This window comes from Betta splendens, chromosome 19 (assembly GCF_900634795.4).
Source record: "Betta splendens chromosome 19, fBetSpl5.4, whole genome shotgun sequence".
In the NCBI taxonomy this organism is placed as follows: domain Eukaryota; kingdom Metazoa; phylum Chordata; class Actinopteri; order Anabantiformes; family Osphronemidae; genus Betta; species Betta splendens.
Genome location: NC_040898.2, coordinates 8,030,946 through 8,044,500, shown reverse-complemented (window position 1 = coordinate 8,044,500; position 13,555 = coordinate 8,030,946). Strand labels below are relative to the sequence as shown.

Below are 13,555 nucleotides of genomic sequence, written 5' to 3'. Positions count from 1 at the left end.
TGTGTGTGTGTGTGTGTGTGTGTGTGTGTGTGTGTGTGTGTGTGTGTGTGTGTGTGTGTGTGTGTGTGTGTGGAAGAGAAAGAGTGTGAGAATCTGAGTAAATATTGCTTTGTCATTATGTGCTTGGTTCTTTTACAGGATTTATTTTGAGCCACCGTTTTCACGTGTGTTACACATTCACAGTAAATGTGTCTGCTTGTGATGTTGAAATACCCAGTGAAAGAATATTTTTTTCCTGGCACACTGTGGCAGATGTGACCTAATTGCGCGTGTGTGTGTGTGTGTGTGTGTGTGTGTGTACACGTGAGTAGGGATGGAGGAAGTGTCATGTCCTCTTAGTTTGAGAGTGGGGAATTGGAGAAGGGAGCCACAGATGTAGTTCACTTGTTATTGTTAGATGTTAAAATGTTCATAAATCCAGTAATATACAGTAACGTTTTGTTTTACTACACTTTAAAAACTTAAGTATCCATCAATCCAAATCCATCAGGTTGCCCACCCCTCTTTAGGCAGTTATGTCATTCTCTCTCCCCGTGGTCTGTCATGCGTTCCTTCTACAGAGCTTGTTCAGTGTTCTGTGTCTCTGGTAGTCATGGTAACAAGCCTGTGCCATGTGTTCAGTCTTAACATCCTACAAACATTTTCAAGCTCCCATCATGCTCCTGCACTGCTTCCCCAGAATTAATTTCCATCATACATATACTGTCCAGCACCCGGTGTGGTCAGCATTTATATCCAGGCACATTTCAATGTGTCTTCCAATACCGTGCTACAGATATAGATAATGAACACTGGCAGCCTCCACAGAGTTATGCGCTGGTAATTACCATCTCTAGGCACCAGTTGTTTCTAAAATAATGTCCAGTAGTGTGCTACCAGCTGCACTGTGCTGCCACGGGCTGGAAATGGGATATGTGAAGCCAGACAGGAATAAAGCTGCAGACACACACACTATCATGTTTTGCTTGCACACACTATGTCCTCCTCCCTCCTGTTGGGGGTGGGGGGGTCATGTTTCTCACCTCTAATCTCCCATCTCTCTATCACATTGACCTTGTTATGTAACCATAAATCCCAACAGCAGCATCCCCCAATTGCGCGTGCGCGCACACACACACACACACACACACACACACACACACACACACACACACACACACACACACACACACACTTCCTACTGCTCTTTTACCTTTTTGACAGCTCCAGACAGTCTACTACCACAAAGTCATGTGGCAGTAGACGAGCTCTGCATAGCGATGAACAGAACTGTAAATCATGTGACTGTCGGTACACAGGGATATGAGGAGGAAGCACGGAAGCCAGCGCAGCCCCGGCCTGTGTTGTATGTGCGGTAGCAGTTGAGATCAGACATCAGTGTGTGTAGCGGAGGCAACATCAAAGTAGAGTATCCTGCCTTTGAACTGTCACTCTTCCTCTACTCATTAATTTATTCATCACTCCGGAGCTGTCCTTGTCTCCCCCTCGCTCTCGCTCTCGTTTGCTTTCTCTGCCATCCCTCTCTGCCGCTCTTCATCATGTCCGTGCTCCTGCGTTTCCTCCCTCTAATCTTTTATGCTGCTCCGCCATTCATCTCTCCTCCTGCCTCTGCCTCCATTCCCTGACATTTAGTTTATAGCAATTTATTAAAGACAGCTGCAGCTCCAACTTTAATTATACATGCGTTTGTTTATTATATATTTACTGTTGAACTGGTGAGTTCTGCAAAATACTTGTCCTGAAATAAAAATTATAATATTACGCTTTGTCTGACCTTGCTGTGTTTTTGTGTGTCTGTGCAGGCGTTTAAGCCACTGGTGGGGAAGAGCCTGTTTTCATCTGTTACAGCGGTGGAATTCTTGTTAGACCGACAGCTGGACTTCCTGTCTGACCATTCGTCCTACCAGCCATACCAGGTAATAATTCAGTTAGCTCTAAAGCATATCGCTCCGTCAAAAACAGCCGAAGCCTAAAAAATGAGCAATACAGGTGTATTTTTTGGGGAAATACACACATTTAATTGAAAGCTTGGACACAGGCGCTTTAGCAGAATCACCTTTTTGCTAATGAAGATTCAGCCACATTGAGTCACCACTTGAGACGAGCGTGGCTCAGGTGCTGTGATCCTCACGGAGCTGACGCTGCCAGGCTTTTATCTGGCTGATTTTTAGACACGGCTTCGCATGTCTGACTCACCCATTACCTCCACGCACATGCTCATTGATACAGACACTGTAGACGGCGTGTTCATGGGCTGGGCCCTTAATTAGAGCGAGTGTGTGTGTGTGTGTCAGTGTTTCACAGATGATCACAGCTTGTTGTACTGTGCTGCCTGGAACATGATGTTCCACTCGTTATCAACCAAGACGAGAAGGCTGTGTTCCACTCTCTGACCATCCGTTGTCAGTTTGTGCCAAGACATATCCACATATCAAGAGACAGACACTTTTTTTCAGTTTTTCTCCTTTGTTGCAGCCTATTACTACTTTTGCCTTGTCCTCTGGTGACCTGTGCTTTAATGATCGGTGCTTGTAGTTTCTGGCCACGTTGTCCTAGCCAGCTACCGAAAAGCACCTTTATCAGGGAATGATCCACTTGTAGAAGAAAAGCAACAACAGCCAGACTGTGCTACTTGTATATTAACAGTATCACTTGGGTGCTCTGTCTTTTTACGCTCTGTTTTTTTCCTGCATGGGCCTCTTGGCTTAAGTTTGAGCTTCTTGACCTTGTAAGTGTTTTATTAGAAGGCAGAGCTTCTGGTTAATGGTTTTCATCTTCACCCTGTTACTTCTAGGATGCACTTGAGGGAATAAAAGACTTAAAGGAATACATCTGTATACAGATACATGTATACATGAATACATGTGTGTGTGTATATAAGTGTTTACTAGCTACAGTGGATGAGAGTATTACTCATACTGCTTCAGTGCAGTAATCATGAAGCTAAAACTCATGACTCATTGACATTTTATATCCTGTTTGTGATCAATCATGCAAAAAATTCTATAAAAAAACAACTGTTGATGATTTAATAGGTTTCTCATTAAGTCTAAGTTGAGACCAGTGAAAAAAGCCTAAATGATCACAGGGTGTAAAACGGCACCCAAGCAGCTCATGCCTGTGACCTTTGGCACAGATACTTTAGCGGCGAAGTCGTTCTGGCTCGGAGGCAGCATGGCAGCACCTCGTCTGGAGGAGCTCAGCGCTTTAACCCAGGCTGGGCCTTCTCTGGGTGGAGCCTCCATCAGGGTGACCGCAGCTCAGTCGGTAGAGCAGTCGTCTCACAGCTGGTTGTTTATCTTCCACCTCTCAATGTTGAACCGACACTGACCCCCAAACCCTTTGCTTCTGTAAATGTGGATGCCCATCCACCAGTGTTGAATCCCACTCCTGCTCACCTGTAACAGATGCAGCTATGCATGTTAGCACACATAGCAAGATGCATGGCCCCAGTCATTTCTGAAGCCACGTAAAGGCAATAAGATGCGAGTCGGACTCTCGTGGCACATAGAGAAGTGGAGAAGCACACACGCATTCCTTCATTCTTAAATCACCCATACCCGCACAGAGCTGCCTATTCTTCTAGAGGCCTTTGAAGCACACAGAGCAGTAAAAAAAAAGGCCAACTCTCTCCCTCTGACACACACTCAGAGCAGCGGAGCTGTGGCCACACCCCTCTCGGTTTTTCCAGTTGGACAGGAAGGCTGGAAGGAGGGGGGGGGGGGCGCTGCTACAATCTGTTCAGCATAACTGGTACAATGAAGTCACTGTTCAGTGGGTGTGTGTGTGTGTGTGTGTGTGTGTGTGTGTGTGTGTGTGTGTGTGTGTGTGTGTGTGTGTGTGTGTGTGTGTGTGTGTGTGTGTGTGTGTGTGTCCTTCTTGCTAGAAAGTTATAGTACGTGCTGAGGCTGAGAGACAGGAGGTGGAGAATAAAATTGTTTGTGCTGACTCGAGAGTTTTACCAAACTACACACACACACACACACACACACACACACACACACACACACACACACACACACACACACACACACACACACACGTGTACTTTCCAGAGTGTTTCCAGCAGCAGTTTTCAATTTGCCAGCGCACTGTGAGTGTGTCTCTTCATACCTACAGCTTTAATGGTGGAAACACTGAATGAAATGTCCTTCTTTTACGAACTGTTCACTGGTGAAGTGAGGACGTTTATGAAAGTTCTCCTTTCATTAGTGGGACAGGAACAAACATCTGGGACGTCCAGAAACCCTCAGTCTGGGTTTGTTGTGTGCAGACGGTTGCTTCTGACTGGGCTGCAGCAGGTTTTAGGGCTTATCTGTTCCAGTTGTACTGCAGAAAGCCTTGTTGCTGCTTGGATCTCCCAGTGGGATGTTTATCAGCATGAAATGTGAAGTTGACTGATGAATGGCTGCCTGCCAGATGTCGTGTCTGAGCTACTCCAAGTATTGTATTTGTCAGTCTGGGCAGCAACATCTTCTAAAATTAACCCTGGAGCTGGTGTAACTGTACCCCCAGAGTGTCTGTGAAATGCACACATGGCCCCGGCTATGGTGAATTAAATAGACATGACTGAAGTATAGTATAAAAAGAAAGCCTCTGCTTTAAGCTCACCATCCTCATGCAGCAAGTAAAAGCAGAGTGTTTAAATCCCGAACAAACCCTCTGACTTTGTGTCCATATATACTACATGTGTCATTTGTTTTTATGCTACTAATTATATGGTGCACAAGATGTCCTCGTCTCGCACTGTGGTGCATCTGCCTCCGCTTCGAGTCAGAGGTCGTGTTTGTTGAAGGCTCTTCTCTTCAACAGCAGCAGCGTTCAGCCATAGACTGGTTTCACACTGTGGGTGTCTGCGCCGTCACATTTCGCTGGCATGACCTTTTTTTATTAATGTTTGACTGACGTGTCCTTCCACAACAGAGCTGTCGCGCTTCCCATCATATCACTGACCGGAAAAAGTGGCAGCTTGCGAACGTTCCTCTTTTTACAACTGTAATAAAAATTGCTAATTGTGAGTTGTAATTGCTTTTGCAGTTAGCGCAGTACTTAAAAGTTCTTTTTCTTTTATTGGCCTGGTAAATTCAGAGTCTACTCTTGTAACTGAGATTACGGGGTGTTAAGGCGGTGACGCGCCATCAAAGAGCTAGAAACTGACAGATGTGATGCCTCACGTCACCTCATTCTGGGAATAAAGGTGACGCTAGGAAATGCTCCACTTTGACAGTGGGTGGCAGTGGTTTGTATTCATCATTGATACAGGAAAGGAAGAATACCTAGGACTGTCAGCAGACGAACGGCAAACAAGGATTGTAATTTAATAAAAAAAAAAAAACACGATGTAACCTGCAAGTGATCAGTAACGAGACCCGTTCTTTCTTGTGCCGTTCACCTGCATCTCTGTGGCCCTGGTGATTTACGCCGCTCGTTCTGTGCTCCTCTTCAATTTCCACTCCGTTGCAAATAGACCATTCTGTGGTCTTGGTGAGCACGTTGCCTTGGCAACGTGTGCGTTTCATGTATAAATCGACATACAGTGAGCCAGAATAGATTGCAGCCGTGCTCGGTGTAGCAGACTCGCAGGCATGTACATGTGTTCCTTTCTTTTTATTTAAAGATTTGTGCAAAAGCAAAGGAAGTGGCTATAGACCACAACAGGGTAGATATGACTATGTAAGTGTTCCATTCATGTGGGAGTAGAGGGGAGGGGGGTCAGGGAGGGCAAGAGAGCAATCAGTGGTATTGTAGCTGTGGTGTTTCAGTACAGTGATGATATTAAGGTTAAGGTAATATTTTCCAAAGTCTGCAGACGTACCAGTCACCTTCTGTGAGGGACAGGAAACGTGGTACCCTGCACGCAGTGTTTGTTTGGTGTCAGCCTGCGACTTGAATGTCGAATCACAGAGCAGGGAGGCCAGAAAAGCTAAAACATTAGCTAGTTTCTAGGTTTTTAGATAGTTCCTCAAAGCAGATGCTATCAAAACACATCCGGTTTTGAAAACGCTGTCTGAAATGTCATTAAGAAATGGTGGTTGAGGGGAACTGTAGGCGTTAAGGGAAGTTGTGGAAAACAAAGCATATGACCTGAAACAGAGCATCGACTACTTCAAAAAACACGAGCTGAAGCGCGTGGCTCAGAATCCTGAGGTTAAAAACGTTAAGCATTGCCTTGGTCCCATAGTTAATATTGTAAAGTAGTAAAGTAAAAAGCATAGTTTAAATGTGTTATCCTGTGCACGCCTTGTTGTTTTTGTGCTGATTCATTGGTGTTGCTGAGGACTGAAATAACCTCTTGAACTGTACCCTCGTGACACGCGCGCTCACACACCAGTGTGCTACCAGTGTGGTGGCTGTGGCTTCCTCTTCCTCCTCGCTCTCCTGCCGGCGTCGTGTAGCGCTGGCGCAGAGGACGCCCTCAGATCGTCTCTTCTCGTCGTGCTTTTGTCTGTTAATATAAATTCATACTGTGTCCTGATGATTTGATTGGACGGTGTGGGGAAGGCTGATTTTCAAATCAACTAATAAACTGGATAACGTTCTGTTGTGCTGTGTGTACTTTAGGATGAGGTGGACAGCCAGAATCCAGTGTTGAGAGACAACCCACAGCTCCACGAGGAAGTGAAGAGCTGGCTGAAAGACCAGAAAGTGCAGGAAATTTTTATGCAAGGTAACCTTTTCAGTATCCTGTCAGCTATAAATCCATGCAATCACGCTGCCAGTCTAAACACTGTAATTACTGGCTCCTGCAACATGAGTATCCTGCCGTGAAGACTCGTTGAGCTGTTTTCTGTTGCTTCCAGGGCCCTACTCCTTGAATGGCTACCGCGTGCGTGTGTACAGACAGGACTCAGCCACCCAGTGGTTCACTGGCATCATTACACACCACGACCTCTTCAGTCGAAACATGGTCGTTATGAATGATCAGGTAGTCACACACAGACAAGTGTCACCTTATTAAAATGTTTATGTACGCAAAGGGCAGTGGGTTGCGATTTAAAGCCTTGGGTAGAGTTTGGAATCTAGTAGTAAACGTGTGACTCGTCCTAGTTCACACAGGAGCAGTGAAGGAAATCTGGTATGTTCTCAGGTGCTAGAACCTCAAAACGTGGATCCATCGATGGTCCAGATGACCTTTCTGGATGACGTGGTCCACTCCCTGCTGAAAGGAGAAAATATTGGCATCACATCCAGACGAAGGTCACGGTCCAGCCAGAACAACAACACTGCCCACGTGAGTGCAAACACCAGCACACAGACATGTAAACCATATCGACCCGTGTAGGCTTCTGCCAAGCGCATACATGTTTTGGAGTAGCTTCATGTGCACCAGAATCTGAATTATGCGATGGTAGATAGAAGTTTAGAAGAGAAAAGATGCCCTAATGTTTAAGTTCATCTTTAAAGCAAGCAGATTAGTAGTTTCTGAGGTCTGGAGCTCTTGGTTTCCACATATCCCTGCTCCACCCATGGCTGTGGACATGTAGTGTGTGTCCAGTCAACATGACACACGCTGAAGTGTGTCCAAATGTTGAGCTACCTTTTGAATGTCTTAATCAAATACAGCACGATCTAGCTTTCCTGATGGTTGTGCCCTTAAGGGTAAGCTACTGCTGCTGTTGACTTGCTAAGCACTCATTTGACCTGAGCACTGTCCACATTGCATCATTTATCTGTTTGTGTAAGTGTCATTAGGCAACAAAGACTTTCCAGATGTTAGGATTCACAGCTCCAGTCCATTGTATTTTCATTTTTGTTTGGGAGGTAGTTGTTGTTGTTGTTGTTGTTGTTATCTATATTTTTTTTTATTATAACTTTGTCACATGTCTACTGTTTCATGTTTCTTCTCTCTGTGTTTTGAGCTAGAATGAAAGTAAGATAATTTCCTGTGTGCTATTGCTGTAGTTTGTCATTAAAATTCAAAACGCACAACGTACCTTGTTGTACCTTGGTTACCAATTGGCTTCTACCAAGTGGCAGATGTCAGCAGTATGTACCAGTAGTTTAAAAAGTTAAAACTGGGTGTCTAAGCATACTACAGTATATGAAACAGGAGCTCGTTGGTGAACCAGAACACTCTCATTTCTGGTCCCGCAGTCATTAACATAATCTCTCCTTGTCCCACATTTTTTTTAATATTCATTTCATTTTGTTATTTTTCTTTTGATTTTTTTTCCCCCCTGTTGTTGTTGACACATAAAGATGGCAGGAGGGAGACCCGGCGGGACCACTGGCAACACTCAGGTATCCCCTGTTAAAATAAATTACAAAACAGTATTAGTCTGGATGCGAAGCTAGACAGTAGTTGATTCTAGTGATGGATGCTCAGTGATATCTGCTGCTGCTTTTAGGCTTAAGGTAGAATAGAATCTCTGAAAGACTGTTTACATAGATGAAAAAAACAGGCTTCACAGCTCCCCCTGCCCTCCACATAGACCAGTCATACGTCTGTCAGTATTTTGACAGTGGTTGTGTTGTCCTGACACGATAGAGAGATCCCAACGCAATTGGATAAAGTGATGAAAAAGCCAAAGCAAATGTAATATTTGGAGAAACGCGTGTTGCCTTCCGCCCCACAGAAAAGACATGATTTCTAGTCTGGGCGTCAGGTGACTGACATGGACGGTAACACTCCATTCCTCCTTTAGGGATGAGTCCACCAAATAACAGCTGTAATAATTCTTTGCGACTGCACTTGCCCCCCACATTCAGTTTGTGTCTTCTCCGTCAGCCATTTGTGTATGTGATAGTATTTCCCTCAGTTTTTTCTTATTTGATATCGATAAACCTGTGTTCAGGTCGAAATCATCAGACGTTATTTTGTACATGCAGTAGTTTTCTATCCCTTCGACTAAAGTGCTTAATCAGACAAGATGGTCAGAATTTGCATTTCATTTATCTGAGATAGTCTCTGGATTGGTCTTGGTAGTTTTCTGACATCTTTAGTTGTTTTTAGAGGTTAATCTAACGAACTGGACTCTAAGAGCATAGTTTAATTGTATTCCACTGCTTGTTATGTTTGTCCTCATGTGCTGATGAGTAATTGTTTAATTTTGACAGAGTCATTATACGCGAGCCCAAGCCAACAGTCCGCGGCCCATAATGGTTTCATCAGGCCCCAACCCAAAAGGTTCCCAGGGAATGGTTTCTCAGCAGCAGAACCAATCGCAGCAAAGCCAGCAGTCGGCCAGCCAGTCACACCACTCGCCTGGTGGCAGCGGACGGGAGCAGAGGGAACAGCGAAACGCTCGCTCTTCCAGGAGGAAAGGCTCTGACAGCAGCGTTCCAGAGGAGGACAAGGACAGGAGGGAGGAGCCCACAGGCAGAGGTAAGGACAGACTCAACACTGGGGTTGAATGTTGAAGAGTATCATTTTAATAAATTCTGTATTTGTTACACTTTTGGGTAGTAACTAAATTAATTTTAAGAGGATTCACATGATAATTCTGCTGCTATATGTATGGTTATATTAAAATGAAGACCATCTGAAAGTCTTGTACCTGCTCTTTGCTAATCTGCATGTAAACACAAAAGTGTCAGACAGTGAGTTGAGTGTGTCTGTAGATTCAATTTGTCACTGTCCTTTTTCTTGTTGTGTAGATCCGTGAGTGATTTCTATGTGTGCCTGACTCATTATGTCAAGTAGTTTTTAAGTCAGGACATGGTGGAAAAGGTTGCCACATCTAACCCATCATTAAGTGACCAAAGGCAACTTTTCTTCTTTTCATTTGCCCAGAATCAAAGTCCAAGGTGAAGCAGATGGTGAACAAACGCAGGAAGGGCGAGGAGGATGAAAAGAAGGCAGGTCTAAAGCGGCTGAAGACTGAAATCACGTCGGATATGTCAGAGAGCAGTGATTCAGAAAACCCACACAACAAGGGGACTGCCCACTCCTCATCCTCCTCCTCCTCCTCCTCATCTTCGTCGTCGTCCTCCTCCTCTTCCTCCTCGTCAGAACCCAACTCGGAGAATGAACTAAAGACTCGTAACACTGACGTTAAACCGAGTGTCATCTCAAAACTGGAGGACGATGAAAAACAGTTGATACAGGGCGCGAAAATGAATGACTCCTTGTCGCTCATTGGTCGGCTGTCGCCGTGGGCGGAGCTTCAGGCAGCAGAGGAGAGCAAGAAGAGCGTAGTTAAGGAAACGAGCAAAATGATAAAAAAGGAGGAGGAGGAGTTGGTAGCGGTTACACAGATTACCCAGTCTCCACGGCAACAGACACCTCTGATGTCTGACGTCATCCAGGGCGGCATAATGGAGAACAGTAAAAACACTGTGAAAGGTCTGGCAGCTGTCATATATGATGATTAGCAGTCTGTTTAGTACTCTTGTGGTATATATATTTTTTAATCCTTCATCTGTTCATTTTTTAGCGTCCCCTCGATCCCAGACGCCGTCATTCTCCCATCTCCATGGCAGTGGAGTCATCGACATCACCGATGACGCTCAGGCAACAGTGCACCGTGAGAGCTCGGAGGCAGTGTCGGCGCTGCTGGCCTCCCAGAATGCAGAGTCCACTGCTCTCTCACCCTATCTCCCCCTCAATCCTTCGCCGGTCTCCTCACCTCCCGTCCCGGCCTCCCCCTCGCCATCAGAAGGAGGTCGCAGGACCGACACGGAGACTCCGGTACAGCATCTACAGCAGCAGCAGCAGGAAGCTATGGGTGCTGGCATGGCGGCGGCCAGGAGCTCAGGCAACAAGGCAGAGTTTGCTCCCTCAGAGGTCATCAGGTGAGTACAGGAGTCCCCTGTTGGGTCACTTCACTTCCCTGCAAGACACGTGGACTTCATGACAAGTAAATCAGCAACTTTTCATTAGAATTTGCTTCTGTTTTCAAAACAATGATTTCTGCTGGCAGCCTCTTTGGTTGAAGTAATTCAATTACTTTTCTCCTGATCTTCTGTGTTTTTTATTTTTCCAGACCTGTCACATCAATCGCTGATAATGCGGTGCTGGTGGAGAAGGAAAAAACGGACCTTCCTCATCATCTTCTTCAACATCTTCAGCAGCAACACGCACAACCACAACAACACTACTCATCTATCCACCCCAGTATTAAGAACCTGGCTTCATCTGAAGAAGCAAGAAAACACCCTCCGCAGCAAGCGTCCCCCCACAAGATGAACACTGTCCTCCCTGCTGACCTAAGCAAATCCAAAATGAGTCCCAGCCCAAACTCCAACCCCTCTCAGCTTGACTCCCTGAAACAGAAACCCAGGCACCCCAACAACTCCCAGAGCCATCTTTACCCCAGTTCAAATCCAGGTGACCTTCTCAAAGCTAAACCCCACCCGGCCCTGCTGGACATCGCCAAACCCAAACCCAACACCTCCCCAGAGGTCTCAAAACATAAACTACCAAGGTACACCTCTCCACCGCCGACCGGCCCTTCTGCTAAAGCAGAAACACCAGAGCCGCGGTCCAGCTTCAAGCCTGTGCACGCTCGGTCGGAGGCTGGCGGAGTGGGTTCGAGCAGCACCAGCACAAAGAGTCCGCTGATTATAGATAAGAACGAGACCTTCACCGTTTATAGGGACCCGGCACTGGTCCGCTCTGATGCAGAGAACTCGGCCTCTGTTACCGTCACCTCCAACCACGTGGCAGCCTATCTCCATCCACACCTGCACACCCTGCATTCCCCATCTCCCCACTCGCCTTGCCTCACCCCTTCAAGCCACGCCCACGCCACTTCCCACTTACTCGCTGCTTCCCACACCTCCGGCCTACCTCCACACCCTCACCTTTTGCCGCCGGGGGTGCTTTCGGCCATGCCCCCTCCCTCGGCGTCTCTGCTTGGGGGCCATCCTCGACTCGACTCCTCCAGCGGGCTGAGTCATCTCACCTTGACGCACCCAGCGGCCACACACCAGCAGCAGTTCCTACAGGTCTGGCTCCACATACACACAAATGTTTACAGCAAGGATTATTTCACCTCCTCTAGCAATAAAATGTACAATATTATCCTTGTATTGACATAAGCTTTCATTTTCAGGGTCAGGGCCCACCTCCACCATCTCTACTAGCACAGGCTCACAGCGGGGCAGCAGGGCTTGGCCTGTACCCTATTCTCTGGCAGTACCCCAATGGAACACCACCCTCCTACCCTCCAGGACTCAACCTGTCTCCCGCAGCTAAATGGGTCCACTCTGACAGTCCTGTCCCCTTAAATTCAGATTCCTCTCTAAGGAGGGTGGGTGTCTTCATATCAGTATTTGTTTGTACATAATTTGTGCCTGCACATGTACAGTGCCTGCGACTGTTAACCGTCTGTTTAATGCTGTTGTACGTGTGTGTGTGTGTGTGTGTGTTAACACGCTTACAGAACACAGCCAGTCCGTGGCTGCATCAGGCTGCCGGGAGCGGTACTGGTGACAGTCTGGGTTTACTGAGCCACGTTCCGGTCCGGCCTGCCAGCGCTGACGCCCACCGCCCCCTGGTCAAGATGAACACGCACACAAGCCCTCCACTGTCAAAGTCCAACATGGATGCTCATAAAGAGTGAGTAGAAAGTTCAGCAATGTGCCAAACTCCATCGTCTACGTAATAGACTAGTTAATTGGAGATCAGCCTCCAAGCACGGAGACATTAAGAGGACAAGGCATTCCTACATAGAACAAAGCCAGGCTGGACTGGCAACGGTGGCACGGGAGAAGGATGGGATACAGAATATTTGCCTTGGGCGTTTACACAGTGGGCCGTTTCTTTCTGTAAAGCAAGATGTGTTCCGAGAGCCCACACAAAGTAGCAACAGGGCTACGTTAGCGCTGAAAGGCAGACAGGCAATGCCAGGTCAGTCAGATGAAGTGAAGTGGCACTAATCCAATACTAAAGCAGTTCAGACAGAACGCTGTTCATTCAGCAGCCTGTGCTCTCGTTATGTAACCGGTGGCCATTATTTAGACACTTTGAAATACATACAAACACACAACGTCTCTGTCACTCATCCCTCTCATTAGCCTAGTTGTGTCATGTTCAGTAAAATCTGCTGAACAATACTTTGCAAAAGGCCCAGACCTGCCTGTTATCTAAGTGTGATCTGACTTTCATGCATCTCAACACAATCACTCACCCAAAGTTTGTTTGTTTCTTAAATTATAAAGTGATTAAATTGTACTTCAACCATAAAAATGATTCACAGCTGCTCCGTCTACTCTTGGAATTTCCGGAATGTTCAGGATTTGATTTCGTGGGATGAAGCAAAAAGAATTTCTGGCTAGTTTCACACACCATTACAATAAAATGTTGTTCTAGTGTAAAAGAGAGAGCAAGAGGAAAAAGAAGGAACCCATCCAACATAACTAACCTTTCTGAAAAACTAGACCCTTTACGATAAATTCTTTTCAAAATGAATGTGTTGTCTTAAATCTTTATTTTGTCTGTAAGCAGAGAGGTGGATAAGAAAGGCTTTGTGGACCCGATCAGGACACTGACGTTGGCTCACCTGAAACGGGAGCAGACGGACAGGAGTCGAACCCCTACAGGGAAAGACATGCATTTAAACCGACTGCTCTTAGACCCCCACAGCAAGAGTCGCCTGGCAAATACTCAGGT

General features: G+C 46.2%; 1 protein-coding gene across 6 annotated transcripts in view; it reads left to right on the top strand.

Annotated features, from left to right (window-relative positions):
- jmjd1cb (jumonji domain containing 1Cb) overlaps positions 1-13,555 on the top strand; it is a 59,018-nt gene that overhangs the window by 36,209 nt on the left and 9,254 nt on the right. For 3 of the 6 annotated variants that reach the window (XM_029133322.3, XM_029133320.3, XM_029133324.3), the window contains 12 exons: positions 1,803-1,916; positions 6,562-6,667; positions 6,801-6,925; positions 7,088-7,231; positions 8,200-8,241; positions 9,058-9,325; positions 9,734-10,285; positions 10,377-10,734; positions 10,926-11,889; positions 11,997-12,194; positions 12,327-12,502; positions 13,388-13,553. In XM_029133322.3, coding sequence (XP_028989155.1) covers positions 1,803-1,916; positions 6,562-6,667; positions 6,801-6,925; positions 7,088-7,231; positions 8,200-8,241; positions 9,058-9,325; positions 9,734-10,285; positions 10,377-10,734; positions 10,926-11,889; positions 11,997-12,194; positions 12,327-12,502; positions 13,388-13,553 — 3,213 coding nt within the window. The remainder of the gene's footprint in view (positions 1-1,802; positions 1,917-6,561; positions 6,668-6,800; positions 6,926-7,087; positions 7,232-8,199; positions 8,242-9,057; positions 9,326-9,733; positions 10,286-10,376; positions 10,735-10,925; positions 11,890-11,996; positions 12,195-12,326; positions 12,503-13,387; positions 13,554-13,555) is intronic. The other 3 variants (XM_029133321.3, XM_029133325.3, XM_029133323.3) reach the window with 3 other exon arrangements.